At 40.3% G+C, this 17,705-nt stretch overlaps 1 protein-coding gene across 2 annotated transcripts in view; it reads right to left on the reverse strand.

The window, feature by feature from the left end:
- Window positions 1-17,705, reverse strand: part of GSK3B (glycogen synthase kinase 3 beta) — a 148,733-nt gene that overhangs the window by 14,689 nt on the left and 116,339 nt on the right. The window contains exons 8-10 of one of the 2 annotated variants that reach the window (XM_063148393.1): window positions 16,541-16,636; window positions 6,331-6,369; window positions 3,799-3,985 (exon numbers count right to left, since the gene is read on the reverse strand). In XM_063148393.1, coding sequence (XP_063004463.1) covers window positions 3,799-3,985; window positions 6,331-6,369; window positions 16,541-16,636 — 322 coding nt within the window. The remainder of the gene's footprint in view (window positions 1-3,798; window positions 3,986-6,330; window positions 6,370-16,540; window positions 16,637-17,705) is intronic. The other variant, XM_063148395.1, reaches the window with a different exon arrangement.

A 17,705-nucleotide genomic window follows, 5' to 3' on the forward strand; every position in this document is an offset into this window, starting at 1 on the left:
CGAGGTGCAGCTACAGACTGTCGGTGTTGCTGTAGCCCAAGAACCAGGTGATCAGACAGAACACCACCCTTGCAAGGGCACTTTGACCCCCTTCCAATTCCTTCTTCATCTTATGTTGTCAGAACACCTCCTTTTGTATTATGGCAATAATAATTGCTTTTTGTTGTGTTTAATGCAAGTGCAACCACTTCTCTGAAGCTACCTTAAGAAACTTTCATGAAGAGTAGAAGACTGATCCTGTTCCCTTCTCAAACCTCACATTATCTTTCTTGATATGAAGTTTCTTCAATTCAGCATACTCTGAATGTCTTGAACTTAAGAGGAGCAGGCCAATTCAGAGGAGATATAAACAAAGTGGACTCTTTTGGTTACAGTTTAATAGCAGCTTTGCTTGAGAACTTGTTTGAATTTTTGCCATAATATATTTTTGCACCTATTCCATGTCTAAGGATGAAACATGGCAGTACTGAGGAGAAAGCTTGACCTGTGATTATCTGCAGTCTACAAAATACTGAGAATCTTTGTCCTTAGTGATTTCCCCCACAGTATTTGGGCAGGGTGTTCAACTGTAGCCTGGTTATGGAAACCAAATGTGCAACTCAAGGCTGGGTTAATTACAACCAGTACAGCTGCAAGAAGCTACTGTGGTCAAGGCAATCCAGACAGAAGTTTCCAATATCATGATGCGAACAGAGCAGCTATCACAATTCATTTATGAGACCCAACTCCCATTCACATCACCTGGAAGAATAAGTGCCTTTCTGCTGATCAAATCATACCATTTACAGCCACTTAACATCTCCAAGAAGGAGCAGGAATGAAAATGTCCAGTTTTACTAGAAGACCAGATCACCTTCATTCCCCAAACACAAGAAAATGCCTTGTATTGGGAAATAGCACAGTGTTCTTTTTCAGTATTATTTTACTTGATATATCAACACTCCAAGAATTCCCTAGAAAAATTATTCTTCTACCATGTTTTTTTTTTTGGTCACAACAACAAACTTTCCATTATATATACACATAAACACATACATATATATCTCTCTAAATAAAAAAATAAAAAAGGGTCACAGGCTAGGGTGCTTAAAAATATAAACAAAAATCCCAAAGCACTCCCCCTTCAATAAAAAAGTAATTTATCTTTGAGAAGCATGATAACCATTCCTAAGTGCTGAATCACTGAAATAATTTTACAGACTTCAGTGGCCAACATGGACATTAACTTCTGGAATGTAGCAAAATTGCTGATATGTTACAAGTAGTTTAGCAAATGGCAGTCATTTCACAGACTATTTGAAAATGTGGCTTCTAAGAGAAAAAATGCTTTTTGTCTTGCAGATCTAAAAGCCTAACTGAATTGCAGCTCTGTGGCTAGTAGAGATACTTCCTTAGCCAAAATAACTTTTCCAAAACCCAATTAGCATATAATGCTAATTTAAACAAATTAAGAGAAACTTACAGGCAAGACATTACAAATGACAATGGTCTCTTCAACAGAACTAATCTCTAAGATAAACACCCACATGACCCACAACCACAGCTGGCTGCCAAAGACTATGATCTTGATCTTCCATGTATCCTCACTGCTCTTTTTCTAGACTATCTGAGCAGCATCAGTGCTCAGGTCAGCAGATTTGGTATGAAGTTTAACTTCTTTTTGAAAATCAGTCCAATACCTTAATGGTCAGATTTATCTTGTCATTTTTAACAGTTCTGCCTTCAAGCCCTCTGCAGTCGCCTCCCACTTCATGGGTTTCAGGCAACTGGATACAGCCAAATCAAACATTCTAGAACTTAATATTGCCTGTTGAAAACAAATGCTATTTAAAACAAAATTGTCTTTCATTACTTTTAAAATTACCACAGATGACTTAACATGACTCATTATCCATGTAACAATCTGTTTCCCAGTTGGGATTTCTGCTCTAGAGCAGCCAAGTTGATGGAACCTTGCACAGTAAAGACCAGAGAACAAGGACCGAACAGTAGTCACAGAAGGAGCAAAAGCTTCTTGTATATCTTGGGTTCATAGTCAGGACTGCTGTACATTTATCATCTACAAAGTTCTTCTAATCACTGTGCAAAGCAATGTACTGAGGTATTTAAAAATAACTCTGATTTGGGGGGTTTTTTTGAGTTTGACTGGTCACCTGTAACAGAGCTTGTTTGGCAATGCATTAATGATCAGCCTGTGTCCTGCCTTCCCCTTACAGATGGTAAAACCGGCACCTGTAGATGACAGAAATTTGCTTTTTTTATCTTAAGGAAATTGCTCCACAGGAACTGTTTTCTCTTACCATTCCCAGGAGTTGCTTTGTGAGGGAGGGCACATGAGCTCCTTAGGATGGCAAAAGGGGAGCTTTAAACTTGCTTGAGTATTAGGGTAGCTTATCCAGCAGCTTCTACACTATCTGAGGGGAACCAGGGACACACTCCCAATACAGATATCTGTTTTTCCCCTAAGAAAAACTAGTTTGAATTGACTCACTATAGAGCTTTCCAACTCTTTTAAAAACCTTGTTTTTGTGTAGTAGGTAAGTTCAATCTTTATGTCATCATGAAACAATCAATACTTTCAAAAAGAACAGCAGTAAATCTGTATTTAAGATACTGAGATTGAAAGTATTTTAGCTGCTGAAGATGGCCTTAGAAGGGCAAAACAAAAGGCAATCCATGAGTACAAGGAAGCACTTGTAACATAACTACTAAATTTCTAACAACAGATGTAGAAATCAGTACAGAGGACAGTGACCTGGAAGCACAAGCTATTTACTTGACCACTTTAATGTGTTTATGCTTCATAAATGCCTTTTTTTTTTTTTTTTAATAAAAGGGCTCCACAAGTGGAAGGAGAGAGCTCTTTCACATTTTGGCAGAAGGGCACAGCATGCACTAAAGAGTTTGAAAAATTATATTGATGCTAAATGGGCCAAAAGGTGTTTTTTAAACTTTCAACAGAAAATGCATACAGAACTATTCTTGCTCAAAGGGTGAGAGTTGGCAGCTAATCACTTAAAGAAAAACAACAGAAAAAGTGCTCCAAAATTAATTACAAGCATATTTGTATGCCATACTTCTCACATGTTCTGTCCTGGCAGGCAAAACTATTCTGGGGGGTATCAGTTTTACATTTCTGACTTCTGTAGAAAAAAATAGATGAATGGTTTTAAAATCCGATACCAGCCTGGCTTCAAATATGAAAGTTAGTTGTACATTTATTTTTACAGTTTCTAAATGACTGAGTCAGTGTAACGCCAGATGAACTGTACAGCATATAAAATCTGGACAGTAAAGCATCTGTATTTATCTTGCATCCAGAATTAAAATGGGCAGCAACACTACAAACCTCCCTGCCAAACCTAATATGCATGACTACTTGGCTATGGTGTTTCAGGTATGAAGAAGCAGGTCCATCTCCAAATGATATTCTAACCTGCATGCTCCACTGACTGTGATATTGCACACAAAGCCATCAGCCCAGCTGCAGAGTCTGAGCTATTCATATTCATACTCTGCAGACACATGCTATAAGCACGTAATCCTTCCTGATGCAATCCAGTAACAACCACCCTCAGGACCTCAGCAAAACTAAATTGGAAGAACAAAGACTGAAAATTCTGTAACTCCAAGACCCTTTCCTCCTCTTTTGAAAAGTACAGCTGGTTATCCAATTACTTAATAAACTTAGTACCACTCAGAGATTTTTACTTCCAAGGGAGTAACATCTGCACTACTACCAACATTTATCCCACCACGTCCTCCTAGAGAAGGGATCCTTCAAGGCTCTCAGGCTACCTTGAGTGGTGAAATTGAAGAGTGCAGGTTTATCTCGCCCGTTGGGTAGCTTGACGTTTGGGTCCCGTAGTTCATCGAAGAACGAGTGCGCGCAGGCCTCCAGGGGAGTCAGGCGGGCCGTGGGGGTGTACTCCAGCAGGCGGCTGCACAGCGCAATCGCTTCGGGCGGAGTGCGGGGCCGGAAGACCTGCGGGGACAGCGAGGAAACAAGCAAGGAGAAACACGTTGTCTGGCTGGGTCTCGTCTCTTTGTTGACCAGAAGCAAGTCAGAGCAATTAAACCTCTCACTGCCCAGCAAGCTGGAACAAACTTGCGGTTTGTGCTAATCAAAGTCCTGCAGTAAGTGTGGGAAAATCCATTCCTGGGGTTGAGAAAGGGTTAATTGCAACGCCTTGCACTAGAGTGAAGGTGCAATGCCAGCAAGAGACTTCATGAGAGCGCACTCGGAAAAACAACTTTGAGAATGAAGGGGAGACTCATTCAAAAAATCATGACAAACACACACAGGTGCTACCAGCCATGCATATGGGGTGGAGTGAAGGTGGGGAAGAAGGTTCAAAATGAGCAGGATTCACTGAATGTAAAAATATAATACAGCCCCGCTACGGTTTTGGGTTGGGGTTTTTCTGGCTAGTGAAGGAAGTCTTTCTAACATGGACTTTTGCAGGCAGGCAGGTCAGACTGTTGCTATGGAGGCTGCTGTTCAGCTTTGGAGAACAACAAGGAAAGCACGGGTGGGGTGCAGGAAATGTCTAGCTCCAATTTGCAAGTTACTCCTTCTGTGACCTTATTCTGGCAAGCTACTCCGTAAGTTTATAGGGATAATTCCTGCGCATTTGGTATTTATAAGGACAGCTAAAAATTGTGTCAAGAAAACCAACTATTTTAGTCTAACAGATTTTCACTTAGAGTGATTACAAAAAGCAGTTCTACACTGCAGCTTTGTTTTGAGCCTCTAAGAATGGTTCTACCCACTGCTAACCACACTCTCTTATACTCCTTTCTCAATCCATTATAAGCAAAATAGGAGTTAATCATGTACATGACCTGGATGGCCTCCTGAAGCGGTTGTCTCTTGCTATGTTGCAGGTAAAATGCAGTCTAGGGTAAAGGGAGTAGGGTGGGCACAAGTGTTAAGTTTTCATGCTATCATTTTTTGGTAAAAATTGAGATAATGCAAAATGCCTTTGCACCAGTGCAGTGTGAACTCAAGCCACACAGCACCAAGGAGAGAAAGAAAAAAAAAAAAAAAAAATCAGTGCATGACATGCTAGTTAATCACAGATGAAAAACTTGCACAGGCACTTCTTCAAGAGGTTTTAAACCAGGCATATATGCTCTCTTGAATGAGAATCAAACACAAAACCCAAGTTCTGCAGGGACTGAAATTTCCTGCCCCTGGTACCCTGGTAGCCAGCTGGGCCAGCAGCACTGGGTTTGCTGCAGTGTGTGCTGTGCTAACTGAGTGGCAAAGAATCCTGACTAGCGACATCAGGAAGCCACGTACAGGAAGACCTGACTTTATTCCTATTACCAGGTTATTGCAAAACAAACTGCAAAGGTTTTCACACGAGGCCTATGATGACAGAAAGAAAGGCTTTAGCTTAACCCTGCTGGCAGAGAGCCTGTACTGACCACTGTGCTACTGAAAAGGCAGCAGAAGCTGCTTTGTGCCCGCTGCCTGCAGAGCTTGTGACCACAGCACACAGAGGATGCAATTATTACTCCCAAGTCACAGCCTGACCAGAACAAAATCCAAGACTGTCTCCAGTTAAAAAAAAAAAAAAAAGCCTTCTGGCTTCCCCCCACCTCCACACGGTAAGTAGCACAAATGTGTATGTCTTGAGGTAAACTCACAGAAGTGAAGTTGTTCTGTATTTAACGAGAGGTACAATTACTGAGGTCACCCTCATGCACCTTCACAGTAATATTTTAACAAGTTTGATTTATCACAGCTTGAAACTTTAGTACTTCACTCTTAACTGTGTTTTTCTCCTCAGTACAGCTCACATATAAGCCACTATAGAGATTTTAAAAAGAAAACAATTTTATTTCCTTAAGGCAAAGATGACAAGCCTTATACTGAGAAAATTAGTAGGCAGACAGTCACAAATCTGACATATGTAAAAGGAGTACTTGCTTGTCCACCCAAACTCTTAATTTTCAAGTCCTTGAAACCCTAACATGTTTCCTAAACCCTGTTATGAACTAGTCAGCCTGCTTTTGGATCTGGAATTAGTCATTTGGGGTAGTTCCCAAAGTCTGCCCTAACTGCTTCAAACCAGGAAGGGGGGAAGAAATATACATTAGGAGGGCTCACACAGCCTTCCCCTGCAACAAGTGGTGACTAACAGGAAGCAAGTTACAGGTGTGTGCCCATCTCATCTCATCTCATCTCTATCAGCTTGTATTACATTTGCCTGGCTGCTGCCTCAGTGATGTAGCTTGAACTCAATTATTCCACTTCTAGCATTTGTCTCCTTTTTTTTCAAGGCTAGGCCTAGTAATTTGAAAAAATATTTAAGTACATACCCGTACTCCTGAGGTGAAATGTCCTGTTCCTGACGAGTCCTAAAGATGATAATGCAGTGAAATAATCCAAACAGGGGGAGTCAATCCAAAAGAGAATAGTCCAGCAAGGAAAAATATAGCCAATATTATAAGAAATCCATGGTGTGGGGGACATAGTAAATGTTTATACAATTAGAAACTTTAAACATCAGTCTCCATAGCAGCAAGTCCAACTTCACCACAGTGTATGCCAAAAAAATCGATTGTGCAATGGTGAGGCATAGTATAGAAACATTTCTATATGAAATTTATGTTCCAATGCCAGTGCATTTACTAAAAAAATAAAAAAAATTGAAATCAAAACTCTAACTTGAACTAAAAGGGTAATTGAAATTGCCATAATAAGGAATTTTCAGTCCTCGGTCCTGGATATAAATGTCCACAGAACCAAGTGGCCAGATTAGTATGTCTCCAAAGATGCACCCCACTTGTAAATCTGTCCCAGACACACAATGTAAACTTTTGGACGGTTTTGGGTTTTTCTCAAAAAACCCCAAATCCCTAGCAATTTGTAATTTCTGCTGAAGACGAGGTAAAAATCTGAGATCTATACTTTAAATTTGGATATTTTTAATTTGTGTGCACTACGAGTACCTCAGGCCGCCGCGGATTATTCTCCATTTTGGATTGACTTCCCCCTCCACTGGATTTTGTTGGCTGGCATTATCTCTTTAGGATTCTTCAGGAACTGCACGTACCACCTCAGGAGTGCGGGTATGGACTAAATTTCTCTCTACTGCGGGTTTATTCCCCCTCATACCCATCGCACCCGTTACTTAAGAAATTTTTTTCTCCTCAATTTTGTCCCCTCCCGCCTCCCTTTTGAATAACACCCTAAGAAATAAAAGCAAAGCCCTCTATGGTCTTTTAGCTCTTCCCATTCAGCAAAGTTCCCCCGGGAAAGCTGCCCAAATTCACCCACCGAGAACTACACGAGCAGCTGCCGCCCACGGCAATGGCTACGCCAGCACTTTCCTGCCACGGGGCACCGACGCCAAGGCAACGCTGGGCTGATGCTCCATGGTGGGAAGGGGCGGGAGGATGGACAGACAGTGGGACCTGTGAGCCGTGAAGCCCCTTGCACGTACGTCTCAGCAGGAGTTTAAAGTCTCTGTAGTTCTCAGTGAGGGAATCAATTTAGTAAATAATCCGCGGATTATTTTTAGTCTGCGGACTAAAATTTAGTGCACGGACTAAAATCCGGCCCATCGGAGCAAAGTCTGTCTCGGTCTAAAATACATTTGGGTGAAAGCAAAAGAAAAAAAAAAAACAAAATAAAAAAAAAGGAAAGAAAAAAGAGAAAGGAAAAAAAAAAAAAGAATAAAAGCTAAGTGCACAAAGTGTTTGGGTAGACTAACATTTAGTATGCAGACTAAATACGGCCGGGCAAAAGGCACAGCAAGTCCACAAACAAAATCAAAACCAAAAATAAAACACTGACAGGAACTTTTAAAGCAATCAAATACTACCCCACCGGCGCAGCAATTCATTTTTCTAAAATGAAACAAGACCTTGTGTAAGGCTATTTGTCCACAGGAGGGACCGAAGGCTCAAGTTTTCATTTTAAAAAATGAACCTGTTTTGGAGATAAACAAATGCAAAAAAAAGGCTTTACATACAATATTCTTCAAGAAAAATTTGCACTTGAATAACTCAAAACCTCTTGTTTCTGCAAAGCAAATGAATTTCAGGCTGAGACCCAGGTTGCTGTTTTTTCTTTGGGTTTTTTTGGATGAGTTACAAAAATCTCTGGATGATCATGTCAAATGGAAATGCTGACTCATCCAAAGCCACAGCTTTTGGTGCTTTTGTTGGTTTTTCCCTCCCCCCTTCAGATGCCAATAAATCTATACCTCACCAAAAAGCTGAGGGACCAGTGTGAGTTGTTTCTTTGTTCAGGCATGCTGGTGATGCTCAAACACCGAGAGACCATACGAGCGAGCCAGCAAGGCCTGACACACTCCTCTCGCCTTCTTAAGCTGAACTGCTATCAACGCAATTTTTTTTTATGTCACTCCCCCCCTTAATTTTTCTGGAACTATCACCTTCTTCAACATTTCAGCTTAAGTGTCTCTAGTTCACTACACAGCCCTCATTCCCAAGAGACTTCAATTCAGATGAAGGCTTTGTGCACTAGCAGAGCAGTCACAGTTTATCTTACTAATTGGAAATAGTTCCTATGAGTGCAGTGGAGTTTACGCCCCTTCCGAATTTTATTTTTCTGCACATATGGAAAGATGAAACAAAAAGGATGGAAAGCACAGAATTCTCCTATTTCACTTCACTCACATCAGCATTCCGCTCTCAAATAAAACCACATGGGGCAAGAGCTAAGTATTGTTTTAACAGAATGGTTGCTCTGACTTTCAATTCATTGACATTCCTCAAACAAACTTTCCATGCACAAGCTTTCCAACACGAGCTCCATCGTCTTGGCGTAATTAAGCCCCAAAGCCAAAGCTTCACAATGTGACACCAAGGTGCTCTTCTAGCCAGTGTGTATTAAAAGACATGATTTCATGCCATCAACCACTGTGTGTCTTGCATGCAGATTGTGAATGCTGCCCGCATGCTGTGCTACCTAAGAGAGCAGAGGCTTAGGAAAATGACATCTGTTGCTAACACATCAAGTTTGTGACACCATGGTTAAAAATTTCCTCACCAGCCTCAGACTCACACGCTTTGCCAAGAACCACCCACACCACCGATTCAAGGCTGACAGTCTGTGCACATCCTTTCGGCTTGTAAGCACATTTTTTATTGCACATGAACATTAGGTAAGAGAGAAAGCTCCTCCCTTCAACCAAAAGCTTGTACTGTTTACAAGCCAAGTCATCAATGTAGAACACAACTCTCAAATCAACTTTTAAAAAATGCTATCATACAATACAATTACTGTGAAGCAGCATTTTGATCGCCCAAGTTTAACACAATAAGGCTCATGAGAAACACAACACATTCACAAACAAAAGAAGAGGGAAGAGACACACACAAGACAGCAATGTACGCACAGAGCTCTACCTGGCACAAAAAACCCCCAAAAAAACCCCAAGGCAGCACCTGAAGCTCTTGGGATTAGTCTTGTTCCAAATGCCTGAGAATTTCAGCATGGGATTTCTGATATACGCCATTTGGCTATTTTGATAAAAAACAGAGATTAAAAGATGTCCACAAAAGAGGCACTGGTTGGGAGATATTTTAAAATATATATAAGCCCCCCAAATTCCTTCTCTGATTAAATCCCTTTTTTTTTTTTTTTTTTGAAGCACCTCAGAAATAGTAAATGCCTGATTAGTCAAGAATTCCTGTCTGATAGCACTTAGGCAGGGGAAAATGAAGTAAAGACAGAAGGGTTAAGTGGCTAACAAATGAGCCAATACAGAACTGGGAACAGGACCAGCAACTTGTCTTCAAAGCTACTTCTTGTTGAGACCACACACTTTTTCCTGGGCTCCTTCCATTGAGGACCCTGCGGAGACAGAACGAGCTCGCGTTTATTACCCAGTGCATGTGCTCTGCTTCTATCAAGCTCCAAAGGAAAGCAACAAAGCTAAGAGGAACAAAACAGCTCTCCTTCTCTTGAAAGAGAATCCCCAAAAACGTACCTCAGTGCTCTCAACCTTGCTGGGACAGCTGCTATGAATAGCCTAGACAGATGTGTTGCAGTGGCATGGCTAAACAGCTGGTATATTGCAGAAGACATGTTAAACTCAGCATTTGATTTCCGTAGTCACTGATGGAAATCCTTTCTTGATGTTGCATTAGTGCTCACTCATTTACTGTTAAGCAGTACTTTCTTTACTGCATACGAATTGGGCAGAGGCAGGGCAATTTACCACCCAGCAAACCTGGCTTCTTTTCTCAGCCATGTAAACTAGGAGATTTGCACTGTCAAAAATCATTGCTGGTGCAAAAGGAGCTGGCAAATATGAGCTTGCCAGAAAAACTTTTTTCTTCTTTTAAGTTAGTCTCCAGAAAAGCTGCTTTCACTCTTTGCTTGTAAGTCATTAAACATAAAGCAAAAAACAGAGCTGTACTCTTTAGAGGAAGGTCAGGGCACTGTTTCACAACAGGCATAAATCAAGTCCAGTTCATGCTGGAAATGAGAGTTTTGCCCTTTTGGTCATGCAGGTCTGCCCTGGTCCCTTGTCCCAAAATCTGCAGTCTGGGCAGAATGGTCAGTCTGATAAAAGAAATTGATCCAAATCCTGAACACATTTTTCTCAAGAGGTTTTTACCACCCTGCAAAACATAATGCATTTCAGGAATATGCAGGTGGGAGGTGGAGAACTGACCCGCTCCATGATGAACTTAATGCCAATTGTGGAAGTGCAACCAAAGAAACATCTCATCCTCACTGTATCTTTGTTCCTCTACAAAAGAGCAGACTAAATCTCAGAAAGAAGAATTTGAATTTTCATCTTTAATCCAAATCCAAGTCCACTTACAAGATTTCTGACAAAAGAGTTTTCGCTTTCTTTTGTCATCAGTTATAATTAGAAGTGACAAAATGAGCTGTCTGTTTATCCATTTGACTGTTTGGTATTCTTCCTTGAATCTACAGTATGAGCAGTCACTTTGGAAGCATTACAAGCAAAACAATCTGCTTAAAAACTAGACAAGAACAAGGAGAGCAGGAGTAGGACAGGATGAAGACATGAAACCAATTCTGAAGGGTGGAAAAACATGTTCATGAGAGAGACCAGGGTCTACATCCCAGTCCCAGAGTGTGGGGAAGACAACAGGACTGTCTGCTACAAGCACAGAATTATTCAACATTCAAGGTTCCATGAGTAGTATTGGAAAAACACACATAGAGAACACACATGTATACAAGAGGATATCAAGACTAAAATATTAGGCTAGTAATTTACAGTATTAGCAGAATTTACTTCATAATATGGCAGAAATATGAATTCTAAAGTCACTATCCGAAACTACTCTTTAACACAACCCAACTGTGGTTCTGCACAACTTCAGCTGCAGCCAGAATTGGCCAATAGTTTTGGAGAAGTGCCAGAAGGGATGAGCTGGAGTCTGAAGTCTCATCTTAGGCACTGTTTTCCTATGCTATAACCATTTGGCTTGAATTCACAGACAAAAAAAACCCCAAAAAACAAAACCCACCCTGAACAGTACAAACAATGAAAAAGCCCCTAAAACAAAAAGGAAGTGCTTACAAAGTTGGGAGGGATCCTGCCCAAATCTCCCACAAGTTTATTGTGAAGGCAAAGTAATGTAGAGAAAAGTCCTCATGTATTTATCCACAAGAGTGCACAACAGAGGGGCAGAGATGCTCAAAAGTAATCTAAACATGACAGTTTTTCTCTCTGTCTCTTCCCCTGTGAGGCAAATGATTCCTGTCTTTTTCCAACTCAACACTTACTTGGAAATTATTACTCAGACACCAGCTAAGTATAGATTTGGGGATGGTGAATAAAGCCATTCTCTTGAGTACACTTGAATTTATCTCACCAAAAGTATACTTTAAAAATGCCTGCATGTTTGAGAAATCATGCAAGTACTTTCAGAACAGGAGAAACAAAGGCAACCAAACCACAGCAGACTGAAGAAATTCACTTTCCATTTTTAAGAGCTGCCTGCAGAAGGAACTGTTTCCATGTCTATACAATGGAGACAAGGCAGAGGTTATGATTAAGTAAAGAAAACTGCCTTTGCTGTTACAACTTGTATTGTTCTGCCATCATGAAACATGGGCATATATATGCATACATATCTTTCATTATCCTGACATTATATTTGCAAACATGTGGCAGTATCCTTGGGTGGAGAAAAGAAAAAATCCAAGAGAGTCATTTTCCCTACACAGAAAGGGCCTAAACTACATAATTCTATTACATTTACTACAATCTTAATAAGATCCTTTACTGCCTAGATGCAAGAGGAAAGGCAGGTTGTCACAGTTGGACATTTTATATATTTCTGGAAGTTATCACAGCACTGCCTTTGTTTATCATTCCTGCAGGGATCTGAGACCTAAAGGCAGCATCTGAGTAATGCCAGGATAAAGCGCAGCACGGTAAGTAACATCAATCTACCACCAGTTTATGAAGAATGCCTTTAGACCTTTTGTTGGCTGTCCCACTGTCCCTGCCCCCTTCCAAAAGATCCACAGAAAACTAATCACCAGAGCTGAACTTCAACAACCCTGTGATTTACAGTCTTGCACGTGATCCTGGATTTCCTCCTTGGCTTTCCAGTCACAGTTATATGGTGTAGATGAAGCTTAGTCAGAAGAACAGAAACAAGTATAAAGATTAGTAGCACAGATCAGACTGCACTTCTGAGAAGAAAGAAGGCTCAAGGGATAGAGGTGGCTCAAAGACACAGAAGCAAAAATATGACCCAGTAAAAACAATAGCAGCAGATCTCCAGAAAGGGTAGTAACTTTTAATTTATGAGCTGACATCATTGGAAAAAATGGACTGGTTTTCCAACCCTAGATACACCTGAAGACATGACTATGTGCTTAAAAGCCTACCTATTATTTTCTGACTGCTGTAAGTCAGCCATATTCACACCCCTGCAAAACACTGCTTCTCTTTTAACAGGATGCCACTTACTTCACAGACCAAAGCAGAAAGGCTGTAGGATGCACCTTCATGAATACAAAATATTCTATACAAAGTGAAAATAAAGGGAGGTTTGGATGAAAAGAACACTTAAGTTACTAAACACACTGGTATTCTGAAAAGGACCCCCTGCTAAATATAATCCAAAATATATTAGATTCCTCCTGTTGAGGCTGGGCTTGTAGGGATTGGTGACAGAGGAGAAGAGGGAAGCCTTGTTTCTGAAGAATGGTTTGAGAGATTCCTGGAAAGTTCAGATTCTCTTTTCTTTGGCTAGCCAAGGACATGTTGAACTTCCATCATTTGGTGCCTCATGTATGTAAACTGCTATAAAAACACACACATGCTTGGCCAACACAAAACTATAGTGGAGGCAAGAGAGAGGCCTCTGTAAGTTTTATAAGGGGAGAGTCCAACTCCTAAGACACAAATTTACTTCAATCTCAAATTATCAACAAATTGAACAACCAGTGTGAGAACAGTTTGCACTGCAAACTCATACTATTGCTGCAGCATAGAAAAGTACTTTTTAGTGTGTTAGACTTCTCTCATAATTGAAGAAGGAAGGTATCAATACTGTGTTAGGATAATATCAATCCATTTCTACTAAAAAGCATAAGATTCATCTATGAAGTTAGGATTCAAACATCTGTAAAACTTGTGCTCAAAATTCCAATTTTAGCCCAAAATGTACTGAATCTGAAAAATAATATTCCTTCATAGATTTGTCTGTCTTCAGAGTTAAACAGTTTCTCTGTCTCTTTAAAAAACCCAGAATATTTTACATTGCACTATAGCACCAGCCACCATTCTTCTTCACAAGAAGGTAACAGCAATTGTAATTAGATTACACATCATCACAGCAATACTGAGTTATCTGTGCCTCCAAGAAATGCCTGAGAGCAGACCACAACCAGATACATCCTATTCAAGTCAGCACCATAGAATTTGAGGTGCAACCTACAGATACTACAGCTTCCAAAGAAAATTCTTAATTACCATCTGTGCACACTTTTGCAGACCAAGGAGGTCCCCTGAAAACAAGACCTTATTTTTGTATAGACACTGGAAACAACCAGTTCAGGACTGCATAGAAACATGCACTGGGCACCTTGAATGCATGAAACTAACTCCAGGCAGGGCCTACAAACCCAACTTTGACAAATACCCGTGTTCTATTACACAGCACAAAACAAGGAGAATGGTCTTGTGTCTAAGAGCTTACAGCAGGGACTGACCATATTCTCAGTAGTTCTCTTTCAAACATGCTGAAAGTAGCTGCCTGGAAGTAATTTCACACATAGAAAAAATCCTTCTGTCTGCTGAGTCCTCTGGTCATAACTACTCAACAAAAATAGCCACCTTCTGCCTATTGTCATCTTCAATATTTCTTCAGCTTAGATGGCAAAGATTTGTGCTTCTCAAGCTGCAAGTTCAAGTCCTGTTGGCAACTAGCTCCAGCAGTCTAGTTACATATACAGTTGTAACAAAAGAACAAAAACAACCAACAACATCATCACTTTCACTTCTTCAGACACTCCTGTTTTTGCAAAGCCAAAGCTCTGAGGAGGTTTCTGTCACTATTCAAGACTAAGATAGAGAAGCTCTGAGAGGATTGGCTATGCCCACTGACATGTTGTCAGACCTTATATCAATACAATTGGGTAAGAAGAACCAATTCTATGTAATACTACTACTTAAATCTATCATGGCTCAACATGCTCAAATCGTTGAAAGGAAAGGAACTTGAGAAGTAATACACCGAGAAGATAAGAAGATAAGCATCATTACCAGCATCAAGCTGGGTAATCCATTTTTTAAATTTAGCCTTTGTATAATAAGAACAGATCTCACAAATGAAGTCTCATGTAACCCAATTGCAACAAACTGGTTTAAATGCTATTCTACACCCAGCTGACATCAGCAAGGGCTGTGCGCAGAATGATTTGAGAATGAGAAGCTACACTGCAAGCACAACTCTCCAAAACTAATTACGACCTAATGGAGAATGCAAATTTGATCTTCTGGCAAGCTTATCTCACTCCTTAATTTCATCTGTGATCCTCTACTACAACAAAAAAAACCCCCCATTCTTTATAAATAGAAGGAAGTTCAGTCTTTTCGTGAAGCTTCCATTTGTTAAAAGCTGTGTTCTAAGAGATGATTTATAAGACTCTTCAAGCTAAGATAAGCATTTCAACTATGAAACTCAACTCCATGTCCTACAGTACAGCTCTGCACTTCTCCACTGTACATTAATTTAACCTGCCCTAATCTGAATGCCTTCAATGCAAGAATCCAGATGAGAACCTAATACGCAGTGCTACAAGGTTTTTGGTCTTATTCATGTGACTTTTGCCAGGATACAATTCACAACTGAAGAAATCATTCCCAGGGACTTCATCTGCTCTAATTTTTTCCCTCAGTCACATAAGGTACTAAAAAGCCTTGCTGGATTTAGTAACCTCCCATACTATTATACATCACTTAACTAATACACAGAAAGTGACTCTGAGATGGAAACACAAACCATAGATTAGTGGGGAAAAGGTACATAACTCATTGGAGAATCTATCACAAGAACAGTGATGTATAGTACTGCCCTGCCATGTACCTGTCTGATATATGGCCTGCCATCAAGTACCTCTAATTAGTTTATTCAATGTTTCTACTGCCATAGAGTATTTGAAAAGAATCTGCCCTGAACATGTGCTTAGCTAGGCATGCAACCCTTCCACACACAGATATTACTTTCTTAGCAGAAGGACACCTGAGTGCTGAGACAGGATGGAAATACACTGTGACTATAACAGATGTTTCTCAAGCAGCCAGAGGAAATGTTAACTACCCAGGCTTCAATTGTTTGAGACTCAGTATTAACTTATTCCACACCCAAGAGTTTAACTAAATGATCGTTACTCTGTCTGAAGTCAAATATTCATCATTGCTTGATATGTGGAAGACCAATTAATTATGCAGCAATGTATTTATTTCATTGCTAACAGTTTCCTCTTTGGTCATGGAGGTCATAGTATTTATTGCCTGTGTGTATTGCATTGGTGTCTCCCTATGAAAGCTAGATAACAAGAAATCTTAAGAAGTAACTCCAAGAAAAAACATCTCCACTCAAGAGTACACCTACAGAAGTACAAACAGAATATTATCTATGAGAGAAGCATTTAAGAAAGTGACTCTCAGCCCTCATCACGCTATTTAACAGCACTACAAAAGTGCTGGAACATATTGGAACACTTTCCTCATTTCTATGTGACTTTTGCACATATCAGCTGATACCATAATAGCATGCAGAATACTGCAATCTGCTACTAACACACACACCATGATCAAAAAAACAAAACAAAAAACAACCCACGTATAGGCAACCCCCAGACCAACAGATATTACAATGTACTGCTTCAATATCTCCTTCTCCTCAGCTACATAAAAAGTTTGCAGGTCCCCAGCTTAGTTAAAGGCACCCAGTTTAGACTGAAAGCCACCAAATCACTGAAGAAACTGAACAACTTGAATTTTTACTTTCAGCCCATGTCTTTATTATTCAGATCATACAGACTCACCTTAGTCCATGGATGTGCCTTAATCTGAGGAAATTTGAATTCAGTATAGTTTGGATTCATTTCTCTAATTTGCTCCCTTGTAGGCGTTCCCAGAACCTATACAAAAGAAAAAAAAAAGCAAATTGTTTAGATATGCTTCATATGGAATTAGGACTGAAGTATAACCTATCAGGCATTGAGACAACTGAAGTCAATCTATGTAACTAGTAAGTTAATAGAGCGTGGAGAGCAAGACAACAAAACTTTTGCACCCAGGAGAGGGAAGTTCTCTCTCTGGGCACCCTTCTCCAGTCTTTGACCACTGTCCAGAGTAAAAAATGTGTTGCACTCTGTGCTGCTGCCACTTGCTCAGCCAGTGGGCAACGCTAAGAAGAGCCTGGTTGTCTCTTCATTCCCTCACACCACAAGGCTTTTATACACACTGACGAGATCCCTCATCCCCAGCCAAGCCTTCCCTGCTTCAGGCTCCAGCTCTTGCAATCTCTCCTCATATGACAGATGCTCCAGTGCCTTAATCACCTTTGTGGCCCTTACTCCAACATCAGTGGTCTCTTGTGGGCAATTCAGTTCATGCTCCAACCTCAGTGTCAAAAATTTGTCCACATCTTATAAGAGTTTTTCACAAAATTAAAGCATCTCTCTCAAACTTAGCAATATTTTGGGGGGGTAGAGAATTAACTCTCATTAGGTTTATATAAAACAGTACTACCAAACACATTCAGGGATTGCAGTTCACTGCATATGGTTCAGGATTAGACAAGTAGCACAGACTGCATTTTACAAGTCACAAACAGCAGTCCTCTGACAAGCTTAAAAGATCAGCCAGTTACTGCTGAGCATGTCCTGCTCTCCCCACAAACAAAACCATGTGGGTTTGGGCGGTGCTTCCTCATCTCAATATTTCCACATGGAGGACAGACTTAGTTTAATTCTAACTTGGAAGTATCTGAAAGGCATACCACCTGTGGTTTACCTTCACCAAGCCGTGTTTCGCATTCCCAGAATCTGCACAATGTTATTTATGGATGCAAATTAGTTTTACGAGAAATAACAAACAATTGCACTTCTCTTTGAAGGGGTGGGTACATTTTGAAAGGATTTCAGAAATGTCTTGAGGGAATAAGCCTGACAATATGGCATTAGTGCTTTCTTTTCAATTAGCACC

The sequence above is a fragment of the Melospiza melodia genome, chromosome 2, assembly GCF_035770615.1.
Source record: "Melospiza melodia melodia isolate bMelMel2 chromosome 2, bMelMel2.pri, whole genome shotgun sequence".
In the NCBI taxonomy this organism is placed as follows: domain Eukaryota; kingdom Metazoa; phylum Chordata; class Aves; order Passeriformes; family Passerellidae; genus Melospiza; species Melospiza melodia.